Source organism: Ornithodoros turicata, chromosome 1, assembly GCF_037126465.1.
Source record: "Ornithodoros turicata isolate Travis chromosome 1, ASM3712646v1, whole genome shotgun sequence".
NCBI classification, from domain to species: Eukaryota; Metazoa; Arthropoda; class Arachnida; order Ixodida; family Argasidae; genus Ornithodoros; species Ornithodoros turicata.
In genome coordinates this window covers 188,869-209,384 of record NC_088201.1, presented here as the reverse complement: position 1 = coordinate 209,384, position 20,516 = coordinate 188,869, and the positions used below count along the sequence as shown (strand labels likewise).

General features: G+C 43.2%; 1 protein-coding gene and 1 long non-coding RNA gene across 5 annotated transcripts in view; one reads left to right on the top strand and one right to left on the bottom strand.

Annotated features, from left to right (window-relative positions):
* Positions 1 to 3,933: 3,933 nt before the first annotated feature.
* Positions 3,934 to 5,986, bottom strand: LOC135396419 (uncharacterized). Of its 2 annotated transcripts, XR_010423378.1 has the most exons (3): positions 5,659 to 5,986; positions 5,032 to 5,092; positions 3,934 to 4,623 (listed from the first exon to the last, which is right to left on the bottom strand). It is a non-coding gene; the product is annotated as an uncharacterized LOC135396419 (long non-coding RNA). The 2 variants fall into 2 exon arrangements; XR_010423376.1 differs by having other exon boundaries at positions 3,934 to 5,092.
* A 1,787-nt stretch (positions 5,987 to 7,773) lies between these two features.
* The window catches only part of LOC135377203 (signal recognition particle subunit SRP72-like), a 30,175-nt gene continuing 17,432 nt past the window's right edge, over positions 7,774 to 20,516 (top strand). For 2 of the 3 annotated variants that reach the window (XM_064609488.1, XM_064609487.1), the window contains exons 1-9: positions 7,775 to 7,965; positions 8,555 to 8,672; positions 8,736 to 8,856; positions 12,976 to 13,041; positions 13,105 to 13,179; positions 15,413 to 15,530; positions 19,112 to 19,184; positions 19,242 to 19,322; positions 20,382 to 20,439. In XM_064609488.1, coding sequence (XP_064465558.1) covers positions 7,860 to 7,965; positions 8,555 to 8,672; positions 8,736 to 8,856; positions 12,976 to 13,041; positions 13,105 to 13,179; positions 15,413 to 15,530; positions 19,112 to 19,184; positions 19,242 to 19,322; positions 20,382 to 20,439 — 816 coding nt within the window. In that variant the 5' untranslated portion in view covers positions 7,775 to 7,859. Of the gene's footprint in view, positions 7,966 to 8,554; positions 8,673 to 8,735; positions 8,857 to 12,975; positions 13,042 to 13,104; positions 13,180 to 15,412; positions 15,531 to 19,111; positions 19,185 to 19,241; positions 19,323 to 20,381; positions 20,440 to 20,516 lie in introns of all 3 variants that reach the window. The other variant, XM_064609490.1, reaches the window with a different exon arrangement.

Below are 20,516 nucleotides of genomic sequence, written 5' to 3'. Positions count from 1 at the left end.
ACGGCATTCGGTTTCCCAATCGTGTTGCACGGTGCGGAATTGACCAAATAGCGCAACACAAAAGCCGTATAATGTGGCTGAAGAACACAAATACGATGTAATAGAATCTGTGGACTGGCACGACTCATGGCTCACTCTATCACGTAGAAGAATATATAGATAGAGCCAGCGTATCCTCGCGCGTGATATTCACAACTGAACATATCGCTATACGATCAGGTGTATCGTGCCCCATTTGTAGTTCCAAACATATTTTTCCAAGCACAACTATAATCTGACATAAGCTACACAGCTTACCACAATACACGGAAGGATTTGCGCTTCGTTATAGGAACGGCAAACCAAATGAAGGAATAACAGCTTACGTCAACGTCTTGCAGATGTGGTGACGAAAAACTCTTCAGAGATGTAAAGCAAGAAGGTATGCACTGATTTGAGCAAGAATATAACTAAAAACACTGAGGAAATTCGTACATGACAATCAGAGAAACGACTTTCGGTGTCGTCTGCAAAGAGAGTGAAAACCGGCAGACGACAATCACGTGATACGATTGTACAGCTGGAACAAAGCGAAACATGTGTTTGTATGTCAACACATGTCCATAACAGTGAAAAAAAACGAATACTAGCACGTACTAAACATAGTATGTAAGTGAACTTTTAAATTCAGATCGTACCAGGAATGCGATTGCGACTAGGAGCGCCACCCCCTGTCGTCTGCTCCGTCTGCTGCAGCGAGCGGTAGTTTCGATTTCGATACCGGACCCTAGATGACGCGCGCGATTACCGCAGCTTTCAACGAAATCGCCCTCCACATGCCAAAATCTTTTGCAACGGGCCTTCCTCCAAAATATAGTGGAGAACAAGACCGTTCAGAATCAGATGAATGGATGAAGTTTTCTGCATGAAGCCAGGCTTTGTTGTTGATTATCAGCCAAAATAGTCCCAGCAAACCATCAATATCCCACAGACCTCCCAAATTGGTCTCACACGTCACAGATGTCACGCGTATCTTCACAACGTCCGCTGTATATCCACCATGAGACGTCACAAATATCCCCCAGTGAATATTATGTGGATATACTACGAATATCACAACAATGACATTTCTTTACCTTACAAGGATTTATTGTGTCGATAACAGCCATTTCCAGCATTCTCAGACGTGGCAATTTCATTTTTTGCATAAAAAGGTTATAAACTATCCTTAAATAAATCACGTCTCACTTCAGACATGTACAACTGAACAAATAAAAAGCTCTCACAGAATAAGCTGCTGTTCAACACCGACTATTGGTGTAACGTAGAATGCACGTTGTCTAATGTTGACTAATGTTGAGCAATGTTGTATGTATAGATAGATAGTGCTGAATCAACGCTATTTCAACTGTACCTGGTCAATGGTGGATTGTGAACATAAAGAACAACGTTGATTTTCCAAGAGCCACTCAACGAAAGATTTGCGCAGCAAATATTTGCGTGGGTTCTATATTGTACCTTCGACATATTGTCAACTTTTATCACGAACGGAAAAGTCGTTGCGTCTTTACTCAACATACTGCGCACCCAATTTGTTCACGTGCCGTTCGCATGTAGAGGAAGGCCTGTTTGATGTGGTACTTATCTCACTCTTTCCTCATAATAATAATATTGATTTTATGCCATCATATCCATACGTTTTCTAATCATATTTGTAACGACTCATCACGTATCGCACCATAGTCAATAAACAAAAGAGAAAGAGAAAAAAAAACATATTTTACCTTTTCCACGGGAATTATAATGATCGGTCAGGTATGTTGAGTGATATAACAAGAATGAAGTTCCCAACAAGCGCGAGCCGAAGCGTAACGACGTCTGCCTCATCGCCATCGACATTCTCCAACCGCCGTTTCAAACAGGCGAGGCGCGTCTTCGTAGCGGTTCGGTAGGATATGACATGTCACACGGAAGGGTCTTTGGAACCTCAGCATCGTGCGTATTTTGTACTGGAATATATTGGCTGGGAAACGTGCTGTAGTACAATCCCCAGCGCTGCACTGCAGTGACGGTCTAGTTTCGGAATGCAAAACATAACGTAATTAAGAATCGAACGGCAGGACACCTGTGAAACACTGTTAGGATACATCAGTATACTGGCACCTTACAAAATTGTGTGATGACAAACAACGATCAATGCTAGCAGCGCAATAAATACTCACAATCTCTGTTGCCTCCCATTGTTTTCTATGGGCACACACAGCACTTTAGGGCCCACCAACATGGCGGCCCGAAGGCACGCCTCTCCCCCACGAGCCCCTCTCCCATGCGCGATCCAGCCTTTATACATAGAGATCAGTGGTACGACCACCGTAGCAGACTGTCACGTCGAGACTGGGAGGTACCCGGGTTCGAATCCCGGTGCCGGCTGTGCTGTCTGGGGTTTTTCCTGGGTTTTCCTCAGACGCTTTCAGACATATGTCGGCACAGTTCCCTTAGAAGTCGGCCCAGGACGCACATTCCCCCAGGGCATCAGTCGTGACGTTGCCCACATACGTGAGGCCGACAACGGCAAGCCCTATCGCCATCACCACCACCACCACCGTCCTTCTCACTGATCTCTATCTATAAAGGCTGGATGGCGCATGGGAGAGGGGCTCGCGGGGGAGAGGCGTGCCTTCGGGCCGCCATGTTGGGAGGCCCTAAAGCGCAGTCTGCGCCCATAGAAAACAATGGGAGGCAACATAGATTGTGAGTATTTATTGCGCTGCAGGCGTTGATCGTTGTTTGTCATCACACAATTTTGTAAGGTGCCAGTATACTGATGTATCCTAACAGTGTTTGACAGGTGTCCTGCCGTTGGATTCTTAATTACGTTATGTTTTGCATTCCGAAACTAGACCGTCACAGCAGTGCAGCGCTGGGGATTGCACTAGAGTACGTTTCCCAGCCAATATTTCAACAAGAAACGATGTGAGGTTAACAACCACCATGTATGTAATATCCCGTGCTGCGTTCTGGACAAAAATTGTTCCATAAAGAACGGTCCGGGAAAGGATATACTCGCATGGCAGAAAGAGATCGTTCTGTATAGAATCACAGCCGTTGTTTTAGCCGCGTATCGGTTTCGTATGATTGATATCAAGCACCGCTGCAGAAAGTGTCTTTTAGTGAACGACTGCGGTGCTTTGCCTCGCAAATATGGACACACCGAAGCAGCCCAAATACGTTGTGAGCGTGATTTAATTGCTTCACGCAATTAGAACACGCTCGTTAGGACAGTTAATCAGGTAGTGATGTAAGCTTAATCAATTAAGTTACTTAAAAGTGGTAACACCTCCTTGATACACAAGATTTACCTCTTTTTGAAGTACAGCCCTTCTATGTTTGTTTGTTTCTTCCTTCATTTGTTCTGATTATTTGCAGGCGCGGTTGTGCCAAACTGAATGTCCTTCTCGAGTACTCACATGCTTTTGCTGAATACAACTGCAGCGTGAGCAAAGCTGCTTAGGAACGGGGGCCTGCTATCCAGTGCTGACTTTGTCATGCTTGTTATGTGGAGCACGTTCGAAAAAATGCAGCTGCACATCTGAAACTCCAATGAGTATCATCGTCATCTAAAAGAGAGCGTCGTAGCACCGTTGTGAGACCAGACACGCTTTCTGAATATCTTCTATGGCACCTTCCGCAGTTTGCACAATTTTGTTCAGCATCGCGAAGTCTCTCATAGGAACCACTCTGCATTAACTGTGACTCCCATCTTACATTTTGATGTGCAAGGGCCTTCTTGCACTACACACGTATGGTCTGCAACAGGATAATTGCAGCAGGACGATTTGGAGCTTGAAACAGTTGTGATTTTGTCATTTTGGCCCTTGTGTACCCAGTCTGTGAAACGTAAACAAAAAAAATCTAACACGATATGCTTTTGTAAAGAAGGTCACTGATGGTGAGTAAAGAGAATATACAAGTTCAAGTTTATTCAACATTTTATATCATACATTATATTATTCAGCATTTTATATCAAGTTTATACAACATCAAGTTTATTCAAGTTATTTCTTGCACTTATGCGTTTCAGGATACAATGAACGTGCAGGAAGGTCACAAAAGACTACATTTATTGTTTTATGACCTTGCTACAATGACAATATATATTTTAGGAATGTCAATGGACAGGTACTCTCTCTAAATTTGTAGCACTCAATTTTAGGTAAGAATGAGCAATGAATAGCAACTTCCCTCCTGGTATTTTCTTATATATGATGAATTTTGAATTTAATGTGATCAAATATGTGTTAATATAATATTATATATAAGAATATAATATGTGATAAATGAATGTGATCAACAGTAGATGTAAACAACACCAGTAGCCAGAGAAGTGCATTCTCAAGAAATAATTTTCTTCTTATAGCATATATGTGCGTGCCTATTAACTGAAACAATTATCACGGTTCTCACGGTTTAATTTCTGAGAGTGTACTGTAGAGACGGCTTAGATCTACAACAGTTAATACAAGGTATTATATACTGTGAATACATTTAAAAATCCCATGTGACACATACTTTCTGGAGGTGCTGTGGTAATCAAAATTTGTGGGCATTACGCAGGTTCTGCACCCATTTCTTGAGTGAAGTAACCTGCATTGATGATGATTATTCCAATTTTTATGGTGCATCGACAACAAAGGAAATAATACATCAGAACATTGGTTTGGGTGCAACCAGTTAAAAATGAGTATGTTGTTTAATAAATGCATTGGACAAATGTTAAAACATCAGTTTAAAACATGGTTTACAATCCCTGTATCTTCTAAAAATTAAAAAGATGAGAAACTATTCTAAAAATAATATGGGGAACTCTTCTCAAAAGAATTATAATCTCTAATTATTATATTGCTGGGTGAAGGAGCCTAAAGTGTAAGGTGTGTTTCTGATGTGAACAGGTAAGAAAATATGCAAAACTGAGAGAGGCTAACCACAGTGCGTGCACTGAGGTTGTTCCTTCCTGTAAAGTAGAAACCAGTGAATGAGGAACGTGATACTTACCTGTACACCCAGCCGTATCACACTACACAGATTATTCACTGGGTAGCTCTCATGACGAAACCTGTATTGAGAGACCACCTTTGCCTTAAAAGCTGCTTCAAATAGCACGACACGCTACAAATTATTACTATCGTAGCAAGCTGACGATACAGCTCAGACAAAGGCGTTATTCAAGTCGCGCCACACCACCGTTACGTAGGATTCTTTGTCACAAATCAAACCAAGGCACAAAACAATACCAATACATGAAAAAAGGTGACAATCGTGGTCTCATTATGACGTAATACCGAACTTGTGCGCGAAGGTAATTCAAAGAAATGAATGTGGCACTTGCTTCCGCAGAGAACACCGTGTACCATGCTAGCAATGCACGCAAAAAAGCGCTCGAGTGCTCGCACATATATTGATGACAACACTACCTGTGTAGTGTAACATGTTCTTTCAATCATATTATGCACTCAAACTGTATTTGCCGCCGGGTAAAATGCAAGTGTGCTCGATTGAACGTCGGAAGAGCGATCAAGCAACCTGCATCCAGTGCTCGTTTTGGGCAAAAAAACACTTCATACTGGTCAACTAAATATACAGAATGAACGCCTATTTATTCCTCGATAAAGAGTGACTCACCTGTATAAATTTAGGCCCTGTAACCTTGCCAGTACGGTTGGTACGACCGTAATTGCAAGAAGTTGCCATGATCGCTGCGGCGACTGGGCGACTGTTGTGGGCACCGTAAGATGGCGGCCGGTTTCTTCACGCTCGCGCTCCCTATCCGCGATCCAGCCTTTTACAATCGAGATCAGTGGTCCTTCTAGCTCACCATAACCGTAGCAGGAGATAAACTGATGTTCTGAGGCTGGAACAACACAGAAGGGACAGATACAAACAAAGCCTCAATTGCCTAAGAAATCAACGATGAAAGATGAAAGTCACTGAAAAGGTTAGCGAGCTGTAGGGATCGAACCCACATCTACTGGATTGCCGGTCCAGGGCTCTACCAATTGAGCTAAGCTAACACGCCTCTCCAGCGACTTTCGGGGTGCGTCATCTGAAGGGACGACAAACCAGTAGATGTGGGTTCGATCCCTACAGCTCGCTAACCTTTTCAGTGACTTTCATCTTTCACCGTAGCAGACGACAGCGATAGCTCCTATGAAAACGCGTAGAATGATGATAATAATCAACCTCAGAATTAAACATCTGTGGAAGTCCACAGCTTGTACAGAAATACTAAGGTAAGCTGAAGTACAAAGTATTGTAGAAGTTGAGGAAACAATAACAAGGACGATCAGAAGCGCCACCGCTGCCTTCCAAAAATGCGGCGCATGGGAGGGGTGCACCTGACGTGGTCGTTATAATCTAGTAGGTCGTGCTCCCGACTTGGATTTGTGGTCGTTTCTTAGGGCACTTTTAGTCAGCCTATCCCAGCTCACGAGGTGTTGTTTACATACTAAGCGCATTCTTTTCACTTGCACTGGACTGCACTACTTTGGACTCCACGCAAGACGGGTTTTCGGGAGCTGCACTTTCCAGCTGAAAGGAACTTTATTAGTAATGCCTTTCTTTTCAACAGGAAAGTGCAGCACGCAAATAACCCAGTTCAGATATGGTGCAGGAGGTGCAAGCGAAAAGAACGCACCTCAGGTATGCCTCAGGGTCGCCTTATCCTTTTTGAATGCGGGCAGAGCTCGTGTAAGAGCTTCACAGGCGTAGAGACAGGAAAAGTCTCTGAAAAAAGAAGAAGAAAGAAACACTACAATATTGTCAACTTTCCCTTGACGCTTTTTGCCAGGCTTCCAGGTGGCGCTTTGTCTGCTCTATGCTCTGTGTCGAGTAGTCGCTGCCAAAGCCCAATAGCGAGGACATTGGTTCCGGTTTCGGTCTTGTTTGTTCCTGTGTCGGACAAGAGAATAGTATGTGTTGGAGGTCCTCGTCTTCCCCGGTGTTGCAGATGGTGCATTCCGCGCTGTCAGAGTGGAACAAATCGTGTATTCGTCGTCTAGTTAATAGGGATCCAGTCCGGGCTTGAAAAAGGAGTCCGCTTCTGTGGTCGCCCCTGTAGAACGTTTCTGGTGCTCTCTGATCTTTGTTTTCACTGTAGAAGTCCATGCTCTTCTTTTTACCCGTTGCGGTTCGCCACCTTTCTTCTTCTATCTTGTTCATTTCTTTGGTGATTATCCTTGCCCACTCTGTTTCGCTTTTGGCTTTCTGTCTTGTCAATCCCTTGCTGTACATCCGATCTATTTCATTGATTCTTTTGATCCATGAGGTTTTAGTGCGTATGTACCAGATGTGGCGGAACATTCGTCCTATGTAGCTATCGTCGGGACTGTGTAACCTAACCTAACCTAGCGTCCTCGCGTCCTCGATAGATGGCGCTGGGTGATGCAATTGTTGACAGACTGCTCTTCTTCTTTGTACGGGGTAGTTGTCAGCCACAGTCAAGTGGCTTGCTACTCTTTAACTGCTTTAACTCGACTGCTCGGTTTCCTACTAGGTTTCTGGACATGCAATGATCGAAAATTCGATTACAGAAAAACTACAGCGATTTCAGCGGAGTTCTTTGATATTTGAGCTTTTGAAGGTTCAAGCTTTTCGCTGAACATAAAGTTTCGATAGGTTTCTATTCACTTTTCGGTGTCTTTAAAAAAAAAAGTTAAATTATCTAAATTTAACTGTCTTTTGTGTACAAGAAAAAAAAAAAAAAGAAAGAGAAATATCTGTACGGCCGTCTGACGGTGAACATGCGAACCTCTCGCCTGCCACCGCACAACCAACCACGCCACGCGTAGAAATCTACGCATGGTGTTTGCGTGTGCGCCAACGAAATGGCTCAACCAGCTGCAAGTAATGTTCTGTCTTCTATGTACCTGGAAATAAGTCGCTATGGGAAAAGTGGCGAATACGACCGTGCACTGAAGGTTTGCGACAAATGTAATGTAGTACTTCTCAACGTTCTATGTAATCTAACTGTTCCAGAGTTTGCATGAATAGATTAAAAGCATGTTGCTGCAGACAATACAAAATCACAACAACAGTTTGAAAGCAGTGTGAACTACACTCTGGCCTCATTGTGGTCTCATTTTGATATTTTATCCGCATAATGTTTATAGTGTAAATTCAAGGTGTAACTATGCAGTGGTGCGTACGTGGATCAATTATGCTCACATGAAGGTTCCTGAATTTAAGCTATATAATATCAGACATAATAGCGAACCCCAAACCTCGTCCATGACCAGGGGCGGCCTGGGGCAGTTCCTCTTGGGCCCGCACGACCCAAGGCCCGTCGTAATCGTACAATGAGGAAATACTTTATACTGTGTTATAGACATGAGGATGGGGCCCGGCCATGATCCATCCCCAGGGCCCGTAATTTGTCGCGCCGCCCCTGTGCATGAGGCCACCAGGTCGTCGGCCAAGTTCCAATATGCAACCTTCGGACAGGTTACTAACTGAGGCTTCATTCATGTTTGAATGCTGTTCTGTGTTATAATTACGAGTAATATTTTCATGTTCCTTGCAGTGCTTCATGACTTTCCAATGGAAGAAAAGGCACTTCAGTGCAAAGTAGTATCACAGATACAGTCGGGAAATTTCGAGGATGCCCTCGATACAATCAACCAGAACTCAAAGCATGTTGGGTGGGTTTCTGTGTTTGTCATTCTGCAGCTCTAAATAATATGTAATGTACTTTTTACATCCAGAGATGTTGCCTTTGAGAAGGCCTACTGTTTATACAGACTCAATAAAATCAAGGAAGCATGGAAAATACTTGGTAATATTCCAAATCCAAGCTTCAAAGTCAAGGAACTGAAGGCGCAGGTGGTAAGTGCATGTTTTCTTGTTTTTCCTAAATAGTCTGGCGATATTTAAAACTCTGCAGAGACAGGATTACAATATATTTGATTTTTCACACGCAATTTTGTAAAACTATAATTTTACGAAGCTCTCCTAGAAGTCATTTTGTTTTCTTTTCATGGAAAATATGTGCATTTTTGGGCAGAACCACCTTGAAAAATGATCCGTAGGAACTTTGAATTCTTGCAAGAGGTTGGAGGTACTGTTCTGTTTCAAGCTTATGTCACTTGAGAGATCTCTTGGAAAAGCATAATAAGTGGCATAAATATGTGAAGCCAGCTGTCATACAGTCTGGATGCTACAAAATAGGAATTGAAAGCTATGTTCTGTGTGTTGAGCTGGATGTGTGCATGAAAACAGTTTTGGGCTAAGCCGTATGAACATTGTTACTTCTGTTACTGCTAAAATATAAATGACAAAAAACTTTGGAACCATAACAATAAACTCCAAAAAACACCATTTGAATATGCCAAAAAATAAACCCTGGAAACTCAGAAGCATACCTAGGGTAAGGTGGGGCAAAATGGCACACAAATTTACACTTTGTTCTTCCGTTTCCAAAAATTAGTCATAGGAGCATTCTCAGGGACCTTGAGCTTCTGGCGTGCCTGTAAATAAACAAAGCCGCAATCTCCCTCAAAATAATAGTCCTCTTGTACAGCAATACACCGCTCCCAGCGCACTTTCAGAAATCTCCCTAGAAGTTCTTTTCTTCAGGGGTGTCATGCACCTTCTGCGACTACGGTTTTGAAAAAAGGCGTTCCTTCAGCTTCATCATCTTGAAGAGGAAGTCTTCAAATCCTGCGGCTGGTGAGGAGTGGGAGGTCCTCCACGCGAGTCCTGACCGGCAGTGATGGAATGTCTCAGCGGGAAGATGATCGTGGCCTCACGCTAGGACGGTGCCAGTCAAACTGACGGGCCAGCACAGTGGCACATGGATTGATTTGTCGTCTACAGGCTGCCACAACATTCCCCCCCTCAGACGTGGAGCCGTGCTTGCGGTTGATGACTGCAGATGGACAGCTTGGCATACGGCTTGAGTTTGTGGCAGCGTCAGCAGCGGGTCGATCGTGGTTGGCAGTGCAGTACGCTGAGTGTTGTGCTGATGCACCCGTCATGTGGTAACAGGACAATAGGGGCAGCATGAGGCATTTCCGTCTTCTAGAAAGTGTTGCCGAGCTACGTAAGGACAGCGACATACCGAGACTGGTAGTGGAGAGCGTTGCTCATAGAACGGTACCGGTTTGTACCATCATGGTGTAGTTGAGGCCTGGAGAGTGTGCGGCATACCAGGGCGTTGAAGCTGAAGGGTGCCAGGTCGGAAGAGAGCGTACCCTCCCATTAAGAGTCCCCAGTGGAAGGATGTGCTTGGTGGCTCACGAGACGGGCCCTAGTACCATTGTCTGCTTCCTCAGCAGGTGTGTGGAACTCGATGCCTCATGATGGTGGTCGTTATGAAATTTGGGAGGTAGAAGGCCGCCGAACATGGTGTTCGTTGTTGGAGTCACCAAATGTAGAGGTGATGGTCTTCCTTCACATGAGTCTTGACCAACGGTGATGGAATGTCCCAGTGGGCATCCGCATACGATAGAAATTCACATTCAAACTGACAATATCATTAAGATACACAGTGAACAAAAGAGGCCCCAGCACACTTACCTGAGGCACGCCACAAGTAACATTATCCAATAGTGACAACAGGTCAGGTCCAAGTTGCACATATTGTTTGCGCCGTTCTAAATAAGGTAACAACTGTAAAACTATGCCACATACCCAATATTGTGTTGAGATCCCTGAAACCTACTAAGTACGTCTATGGCAGTGTATCTGCTGTAAGGCTCTCCGTTGCTACGACATGTTTGTTCCCGTCAAGAAAATCATCTAGGCCGATTTTGTCACGTATGACGCCACACGTGCGTGATGGTGGCTTGCGTCTCTTGCTGTACCTTTGTTCTGTGCTTGGCTGCAACGAGACAGTTCAAAACCAGCGTGAAAAAGAAACCTCAGAAGGAAAATCCCGAACCTTCCAACTTGAGGAACAAGGATGACCATGCGATCGAGTTCCAGCAGCCCAGCGCTGAACCTGTCCCCTTGATTCAGTGTCCGGACTACCTTAATGAGGTTTTCACTAAAACATTTGCGAGCTCTGTTCCGCCCGTTTCTTCCATGTAATTTAATTTCTCGCCTATAGATATGTTAATCATTAATGTGCCTGGCGTTGCTAAAATCATCGAATCACTTAAACTTACCTCATCATGCGGTATTCATAGCATTAACACTAAGTTTCTTAAAAATACTAAAATGTACTCGGCTATCATCTTATCAAAGCTGTTTGAGCAATCCCTAATAAGCGGCGACTTACCATACGAGTGGAAGGTTGGCAGGGTGATTCCAGTCTACAAATCAGGTAACAAACATCTGGCTACTAATTACCGACTAATTTCTTTAACAAGTGTGCCTCGTAAAATCCTGGAGCACATTATCTTCAAATCTGTCATTGAGCACTTAGATTCACATCGCTTCTTCTCCCCACATTAGCATGGGTTCCGTAAAGCATTTTCCTGTTCAACTCATATCACTTACACATGATCTCCACAGTTTTTTGGACCGTGGGTCTCAGGTGGACTGCATTTTTTTAGATTTCTCTAAAGCCTTTAAGGTCCCTCATTCACGCCTTCTTCTTAAGTTACGCAGTCTTAATATTGACCAGCAGGTACTGACATGGATTGGGTCCTTCCTGACTAATCGCGCGCAATACGTAACTGCTAATGGTTTGGACTCTGGTCTTCTTCCTGTAACATCGGGCGTACCCCAAGGCTCAGTCCTCGGCTCACTTCTTTTCTTAATATATATCAACGACCTCACAAACTGTGTTTCCTCACATGTCTGATTATTTGCTGACGATTGTGTAATCTACCGTCAAGTGAAATGCCCTTCTGACGTAGCTAACCTTCAGTCTGACCTTTCGCAAATTTCTCTTTGGTGTCGCCAATGGGGTATGGCGCTCAACCCTACGAAGTGTAAGCACATGTCCATCTCTCGGAAAGTACAACATAACAATCGCTACTTTATAAATAACATCTATCTTCAATCTGTTACCAGTTATAAATACCTTGGCGTATTACTATCACCTGACCTCTCATGGGGCGCCCATGTTGAATACATTTGCAACAATGCTAACCGTGCTCTTGGGTATATAAGAAGAAATTTCTACTTGGCCCCGGTGAACCTAAAGTTGACACTATATAAGACGCTTGTGCGACCGAAACTCGAATACGCATCAGCCGTCTGGGACCCAGTCCAATCATCATTAATTCATAAACTGGAAGCAGTGCAGAACAGCGCGACCCGTTTCATCTTCTCGAACTACCACCGCACAGCCAGTGTTTCAGCTATGAAAGTCTCATTATCCTTACAGCCATTATCTTTACGCCGTAAAATTAGCCGTCTTTCCCTCTTCCATAGCATATACTTCCACAATCCCACTTTAAAGGATGACCTCCTCGCAGCTCCGCATTACTTTGCATCCCGCATTGACCATCAGTACAAAGTAGGGATACCTCACTGCAGGACTAGCGCTTTTTCAAACTCGTTTGTACCGAGAACAAGCATTGACTGGAATCACCTTCCATCTTCACTATTTTGTACCAACTCGGAAACATTCCATAGAATCATTACGGATCATTTGTAAAACCACTCCCCTCTGTAGTGCTTTGCCCTGAGGGTATTAATAAATAAATAAATGACTCTGACTTCCTTTTGTAGACACCAGATCCGTCCTGACCCTAATTGCACGTGCCTTCCTTCATTGCGGAAACAGGACGCTGCTTGCGCCCTTTGTTTTTGTGACCCTGAAGTGAGGCTTTGGGGTCGTAAACCTTATCTCGTTCCTTTGCTGTATTGAGGCGGCGGCCAAAAACTATTTCGTTAAAATACATTGGTCTCTATGGGCCTCTGCCGGGGAATGCAAATTATTTCTCTCTATCACGAATTTCGTTATATGGTGTTTCGTTGTAACGAGGTTCGACTGATTGACATTAATTTGCGTGTGTGTCGAGTTTTAACTCGCAACGTTGGTCTTTCCAGCTCTACAGGTTAGAGAACTACCAGGAATGTTTCGATGTATACCGAGACCTCATCAAGAACTCCGAGGTGAAGACATACAGGCAAAAACGCGTACAAAACAGAATATTAATAATGGATGGCATGTTTCAGGACGAGTATGAGGAAGAAAGGGAGACCAACCTAGCTGCCGTCATTGCCTGTTTAACTGCTGAGACGAAACAAGAGGTAAGAGTGACTCAACATACACACACACACAAAAGAGTTCTCTAGATCCTGTCAATGGCAAAAGGCCACCTAGAGTTCAGTAGGGTAGAAAAAGACAGCAATTAATAAAGTACAAGACTTTCATTTTAGTGGAGGAAATTATGTTTGGCTAAGTGGACATGGGAAAAAATTTGTATTGGAAAAAAAAAAAGATTTTATCCAATAAACTTGAACTTTGTCCAAAAGGAAAAGCAGACTTTGTTAAATTGAAATGAGATTTGGCTAAAAGTTATCTGCTTTGTGTTGTTGACACCACGAGAGAACCTTTCCTTATTGATTAGCTCATTTATTTATATGTTTGTCATACATAGGAAAATTAGTTGAACATGTCTACAATGAACTATGCTTCATTTGCATTCTCCCCGCCCAGAACAGGACTGCCTGTTGCTCTAGCTGCTTTGTTCCAATACAGGTGGCAACCACCAAAAGAAAAAACAAAGCCATCACTATCTCAGGTGTCAGGTATCCCTGAGAGAAAAATTAGTTTCGAGAAGTGATTCTCCTGCTCCAAAATCCTTCAACGAAGGTGTTCAAGATATAAAGCACTTGAGTCACTAAGCGCAGTCTTTTTAAAAGAAGCGCTTATCCTGCCTATTAAAATGTTCCACGCGAAGTGATTGACTCAACAGATGCATAAATATCGCAGAATTTGATTTTAAAAACCGTGACTGTGTGGAGCAGTGGCAACACCGCCGTTGAGTCGCCTGGGTCTAGCTGCCCGGGTTGCTTTGATGTCATTACTATACAGCCCGCTGATTGGTTTAGAGAAACATCATCTACTGCACAGGGAGAACTGGGAAAGAAATAAAAAAGAAAAAGCCAAGCAGGCACTCTTGGAACTATAATGACTTCACTGGTGACGTTTTTTTTCCTCGTTTTACCCTGCGGAGTGAGTTGAGCGGGAAATGTTCAGGTGCATTTTTTATGAGAAAAATATTGTGTACGCAGAAATTTTTTGCATTAGTCGTCAACTCAAGTCAAATCCTTTCATAATAATAATCCTTTTCAGTAGCTTATGAATGTGTTTCAGTAGTCCCACAGGGGTAAACTTGGGCCCCACTGCTTTTTGTTGTATTTGTAAATGATATATGCTATGAAAGGTGAAAAACTCTGAGTGCTTACAATATGTGGATGACCTGAAGGTGTTTAGGAAGATCAAACAATCTAGTGATGCTTTACTACTGCAGTACGATATTGACGTTATTGCGGGACTGGTATACAACCAACGGGTTACGGTTGAATGCGAGAAAAATAAAAATAATCAAGTTCACTCAAAAGAACTTTATGATGCACACTTAGAAGCTGGGCGCGGTCTGTATTGAGAGAGAACATGTTGTTTGTGATCTTGGGGTGCTGTGGGATAGTGCCCTGAGGATGGATGTGCATGTAACAAGTATCGTAGCATCGGCTAAACACTCACTTGGCACAATATTTTGTATTACCAAATCTTCCAAAACCAAAAAAAGTTTTATACCGCTTTATAGGTGCCTGATGATATTTCGACTTGAGTTTGCATGTGCTTCATATGGTTGATGTTTGACAAGTTTTATGACAGAAGGTGTTTTTATGAATATTGCTGGGTGCTGCAGAAGCTTGGTTTAACTACTTTGCTTAGCCGTAGAATTGAGTTTGAGCTTCGTCCTGTCCACTTGTGTGTCATTCGTTGTCGTCTTTTCACCTTAAGCCCAGGGTCATGTCTTCCTAAAATATTTTTCTTGTTTAAAATTGTAAAGAGGCAGGTGGAATGCCCCATTCAACAGTACGGTTTCATGTACCACTTTGGAGTTGCAGAATGACAAGTTTTTTTTAAATGTTAGCCAAGCACATTTGCTTTCACCAATGGTTACATTGCAGCTTACATTTCACCAGATTGCAATACAAGATATTGATATTTTTATGAAGACACGACTTGAGGAGTACCGTACATGCTGCATTATCAAGCGTGTTGACTTGACCTTCTGCAAGTTTTTGTCATCTTTTGTTGTGTAGAGTGCACCACTTAGGCTTTGGCTGTTGGTGGGTACACATTAATAAATAGGCATATAAATAAATAAATAATGCATGAGAAACAGAAAATATTTTCGATATGGCTCGCTCTGCTCCTTTAACGGTGAATCAGAGTTGTGATTCTTAGCTGAGTATCTCGGCTTCTAACAGTGTCTTCACAGGAGTTTATTTTCAAATTGATTTCAAGGCCAAAGGGGCTCCCAAGTTGCGCGACAACACGTACGAGCTGTGCTACAACCAGGCCTGCATCTTACTCAGTCTCTCATGCTATGCAGATGCACTGCAGAAGCTGCATCAGGCTGAAGGTATGCATTTACCCTTCCTCCATTGTAGAGCTGCAGCTATTCTCTCTGTTATTGGCAGAGACCATATCTGTTCTAATATTGTTTCTTCTCAGTAGCAGACCTTGTATTGACTGTCATTAGTTGGTAGAGTGTAGTTACAGCAATGGAGTTAACACACTGAAATGCTTTCTTATATATGGGGCTTTTTTTTTTTGCCTTTACAGAATTTTTTAATAAAAAAGCTATGAGAGCAGCATAGATGTCATTTTTGCAGTTGAGTTCCACGGCCAGGCAGACATCCTCTCGAAGTATGCAACTACAAGATGCATAATTACCTAAAATTTATTACTTAACTCTTTAATCAGGGGATTTGAGGCAAAAATGAGATAGCAGATTGAGAGACTATCCTCGTTTAAAATATCCATCCTCAAACTTTGCTAACCAAATGAAGGGAGGAGTACAGTGCTCTTCGCGTTCGAGAGCCACTTTATTTGGAGGGATGGAGATGATTGGAGTAGGTGCCGCTCAGCTGGCCAGGTAAACCGCGTTCCGTCTGCGAGGCACGCTTTTTCTGTTTGGGCTCATTTGCGTACCGAAATTCAGCGATGGATAGTTCACGGCACGCGCTCTTTTCTTCATTTTTAAAGATAGAATGGGTTTCAACGAGGATGGTCTCTCATTCTGCCATCTCGCTTTTGCCCAATATTTCCTAATTAAAGAGTTAATGAACCTTGGGTAATTAGTCATCTATTTTTTATTATTCAGTATTTATTAGAAGACGAAAGGAGTAGAGAGAAATAAGAGAAGCAAAGGTCAGCCAAACAGAGTGTCGGCTTGCTATTCTAGAAGAAAATAATTTTAAAATAGATTATAAACTAAAAAAGTGCTAGGGGGGTGAATGGCGACTGCTATAGAGTTACGGACATAAGAATAGTTTTCCTGACGGGCATGGCATGACGTACGTGCCTGCAAATGAACAAGCAGGAACTTAGTCTTGGTTCACTTCTGGTACAAAATGGAGAATCTGCAAAATGGAGCGTTTTTATTAAAATGTAACGAGGACACAAGCACCATCAAATAAAACAGTAATATCTTAATTTGTATTTGTGATAATTCTAGTAGTTGTTGCATATTCTTATGAAACTGTGCCACACAGGCAATACAAAGTAACTTGATAAAAAACTCCTTGAGTTCCTATATTGAATTTCCATCTCCCCCACTACTCACTTAAGGTGAAATGCCATATACGCGATTCCAGTAAACTTCACCACATGGGCTGTCGAGGTTAACAATGCCACACAGGCCCTTAACTCTCTTTTAACCAAAAGAAATATCTTATCTGGCGGAGCCCTCTGAGCTGGGAACGTGCTGGACAATTCTTGTCCCAAGAAGAATCCTTGGTCATTTATCCCACGTCACACACACAACACTTGCAGATGAAGCTAAGCTAAGCTAAATCTTCCTTAACATGATAAACTGAATACTAAATATTTTAAAAGCATTCAGTGAAGCATTTAAAACTCGTACTCCTGGGCACTTCCGTGACGCCCGATGCAAGAGCACTCGACTTAGCTCTCCCAATTATGATTGTCAACTGTATCAAAGAAACAATGACCCACAAGAGGGAGGGCGCAATAGAGTTGACAAAGAAGGAAAGCTGGACCACATCGCTCAACGCTCGTTACAATTGCTGTTGCCCATACTGTTCAGAAAACATATTTCTTGGATTGTGGGAATCCGTAGAAAGTTTGAGTCTATCCCGCATCGTGTACATCCTGTCCTTTTCTTCTTCGTTTTTAATGAGGGGACCAAGTGGCTGTAAAACAGCATGTTTTTAACGGAGCCCAAGACTCGTATTCCTACCGTCACATGGCCTGAGCAAGGAAAGGCGAAGGGGCCCAGCTGCGCCTGGTCGATCTACGCCAGTTTCATCGCAGTTTTCTACACTTTGGTTCTTCACATGTTTACTGATGCCTTCGCTTGAAATCTACGTTTTCAGTTGCGTTTTGGGCTTCGCGGGGCCAGGTCAGGCGTAGGGCCCGATTTGGCTAAATTGGTCAAATCAGCCTAAGGCTGGCCCTGTTTGAGGAGATGTCGCCTGCCGTAGAACTCAACTGCGAAAACTACACCTATACTGCTCTCATAGCCTTTTATAAAATTTCTCTAAAGGCTAAAAAAAACACCCTGTACGAAGGGGGACCCAAAAGAAACCAGAATTGTTCTAGTGAGGGCGGATTCCTTGTAATACGGGCTTCCACCACTAGCTAACAGATTTACCAACTGTTTTGCATCAGTGCACCAGATGGCATTGTTGTGTAATGCTGCGTTCGGCTTCAGTGAATTCTATTTTTAGACCCCTTCAATGTGTTTGCCTATTTCGTGATGGCTGATTTGCAGAAACAACTTGCGGCAGTAAAATTTTGTTTCCTGTTGGGCAAAAACACATCAGAAACGGCAGTTATGCTACAGACGACTTACAAGGAGGGTGCTTTGAGCGACACACATGTTTACGAATGGGTTTCTCGATTTAAACGAGGCGAAATGTCTCCTTCGCCCAGCCGCGCTGAAGAAAATGTCGACAGAATTTGTCAAGCCTTCTTGCGATTGATGAGCTTGTGGAGTTGACAGGGGTGTGGTGGAGCTCATGTCAGTGAATTTTATCCAACGATTTGCACATGAAACGAGTTGCAGCGAAATTTGTGCCTCGACTGTCCACGCCCAAACAGAGAGAGAATCTCATGGCTGCGTGCGTTGAAGGGCTAGTTGGAGATGAACCCAGACTTTCTTTCTAAGATCGTAACAGGAGACAAATCTTGATGCTACGGTTACGACCTCAAAACAAAACAGCATTCTAGCCAATGGAAAACAGCCAGTTCCCCACGGCCCAAGAAAGCACAACAAGTCAAGTCTCACGTCAGGACAATGGTGATCTGTTTCTTTGATGTCAGGGGAGCTTCTGCACTCTGAATTTGTACCGCCGGGTCAACCAAACCAAAGCGTTTATTTGGAAGTTTTAAGAAGGTTGCGCCACGATCTGCGGAAGATGATGATGATTCAGGTTTTCTTGGCGCATAAGCAACGAAGGCCATAATGCAGAAGAAACATCCCCAGTTGTGGCAGTCAGGTGACTGGTTCTTTCACCATGACAACGCACCTGCCCACACTGCGCTGAGTGTTAAGCAGTTTTTGACCAAAAATGGCATGACCCCTGTGCCACACCCTGCCTACTCACCTGATCTCACCCCCTGTGACTTTCTTCTGTTCCCTGGGATGAAGAAAGTCCTCAAAGGGAAACGTTTTGCTCCGATCGAAGAAGTGAAACAGCAAACGGCACAAGCACTAAAAAGCATCAACGTCGACGAGTTCCAAAACTGTTTTGAGCAGTGGAAAAAACGTCTGGACAGGTGCATTGCATCAAAGGGAGAATACTTTGAAGGTATTTCAAGTTAGAGCATGCAACAATGAAAATAAAATTTTTTAGAAAATAATTTCGGTTTCTTTTGGGTCCCCCCTTGTATATAACATGAAGACATCCTTGAGGTGTGCGCCAACATCAGGAGATATGTAAGAGAAAGTTTTTGTTATCTTTCACGCTACACCAGATCTCTGCAAAAAAACTCTGGAGGAGGACGACGTTCCTGAGGATGAAATTGAGGAAGAGTTAGCAATCGTGAGGTATCGGAAACAGACACTGGATCTTGTCATTGATCATTAATAGTGCTTTTGTTTCAGGACACAGTTGGGTTTCACAAAACAGAAGTTGGGCCTTCCTGAACAGGCAATGAAGCTCTACAACCTTGTGCTCAAACAGAGGTGACACTTGTTTTACATAACCGTTGTAGTCCTTGTTACCATATCTCTTAGTCTGACTGCTTATTCCCGGTGTGGACATTGGGCTCAGTGTGTTTAGCCTATATTATGATCGCCTTGTAATTGATTGTTGACTAACAAGGAAGGACATCTTTCTGTTGCCGCATAACATCCCTGTGTTGTCTGCAGTCACACTTCCGGGGCTACACCCACTAAAACAGTGGTTGTCATGGATGCTTCAATCCTTCAACAAGAGCTATTTGTGTCCAGCTCTACCAACTCCCGTGGCATAGCGGTTAGGATGGTCGCTTTGCACACTGAGACTGGGCGGTGACACGGGTTCGAATCCAGTCACCGGCTGTGCTGTATATAAGGTTTTCTCTGGGTTTTTCTGAGACTTTCCAGACAAAAGTCGGCCCAGGACGCATACTTACCCCCTCTCTCCACCTGTCCACGTCTGTACGCCGCTCATAGCCTCTAAATTCTCCTTGGCTGTGGTTCTCATATAGTGCCCTTCTAATGGGCGACTATGTATCAGGGCCATAAGCAGAGAGTGTTCAATGCCTCCGACGCAAATGCTTCATGCAGAGAGATTGGAGTGTTGTCTGGGATACTATATTTGAGGCAATTTTAACAAGGTTGTCACGTTCACTCGCATGTAGAATGCGCTCAGGCCTCCACACAGTCAGCGCCTATGATCAGCTGACCCCCTTGAAATGGCCAACAGATATAGCTGTAGACCAAAAATTGGAGTTGTGCTGTTAAAGCAGAAAGCTTTCTGTTAATTGTGCACAAAGATCTGTAACATATATCTCTGGACATGGCCAAAGTATGGTGTAAAAATTGTCAAGCATATTTTGCTTGCACTTGTTAACAGAAACTAATTTTTCTCAATGATTTTGGAGCCTATGAAACACCTGTCTCTACAAGCAAAGTAGGATCATATACTGCAGAATATTTCATCATTTACCAGCCTTGTGAAGGGGTCACTTTTATTGCTCTTTCCCACAAGTCACTTGACTATTATTGCGGTATTACTTGCCTGAAGTACTTTCCTTGCAGGCCCTCTGATAATGCCATTGCAGCAGTGGCAGCAAACAATATTGTCACCTTGAACAAGGTACACGCTCGAATTTTATTCATTTTTGTTTATGGGGAATTTGTCTGGTCTCAAAACAACCTAACATTCAACAAAAA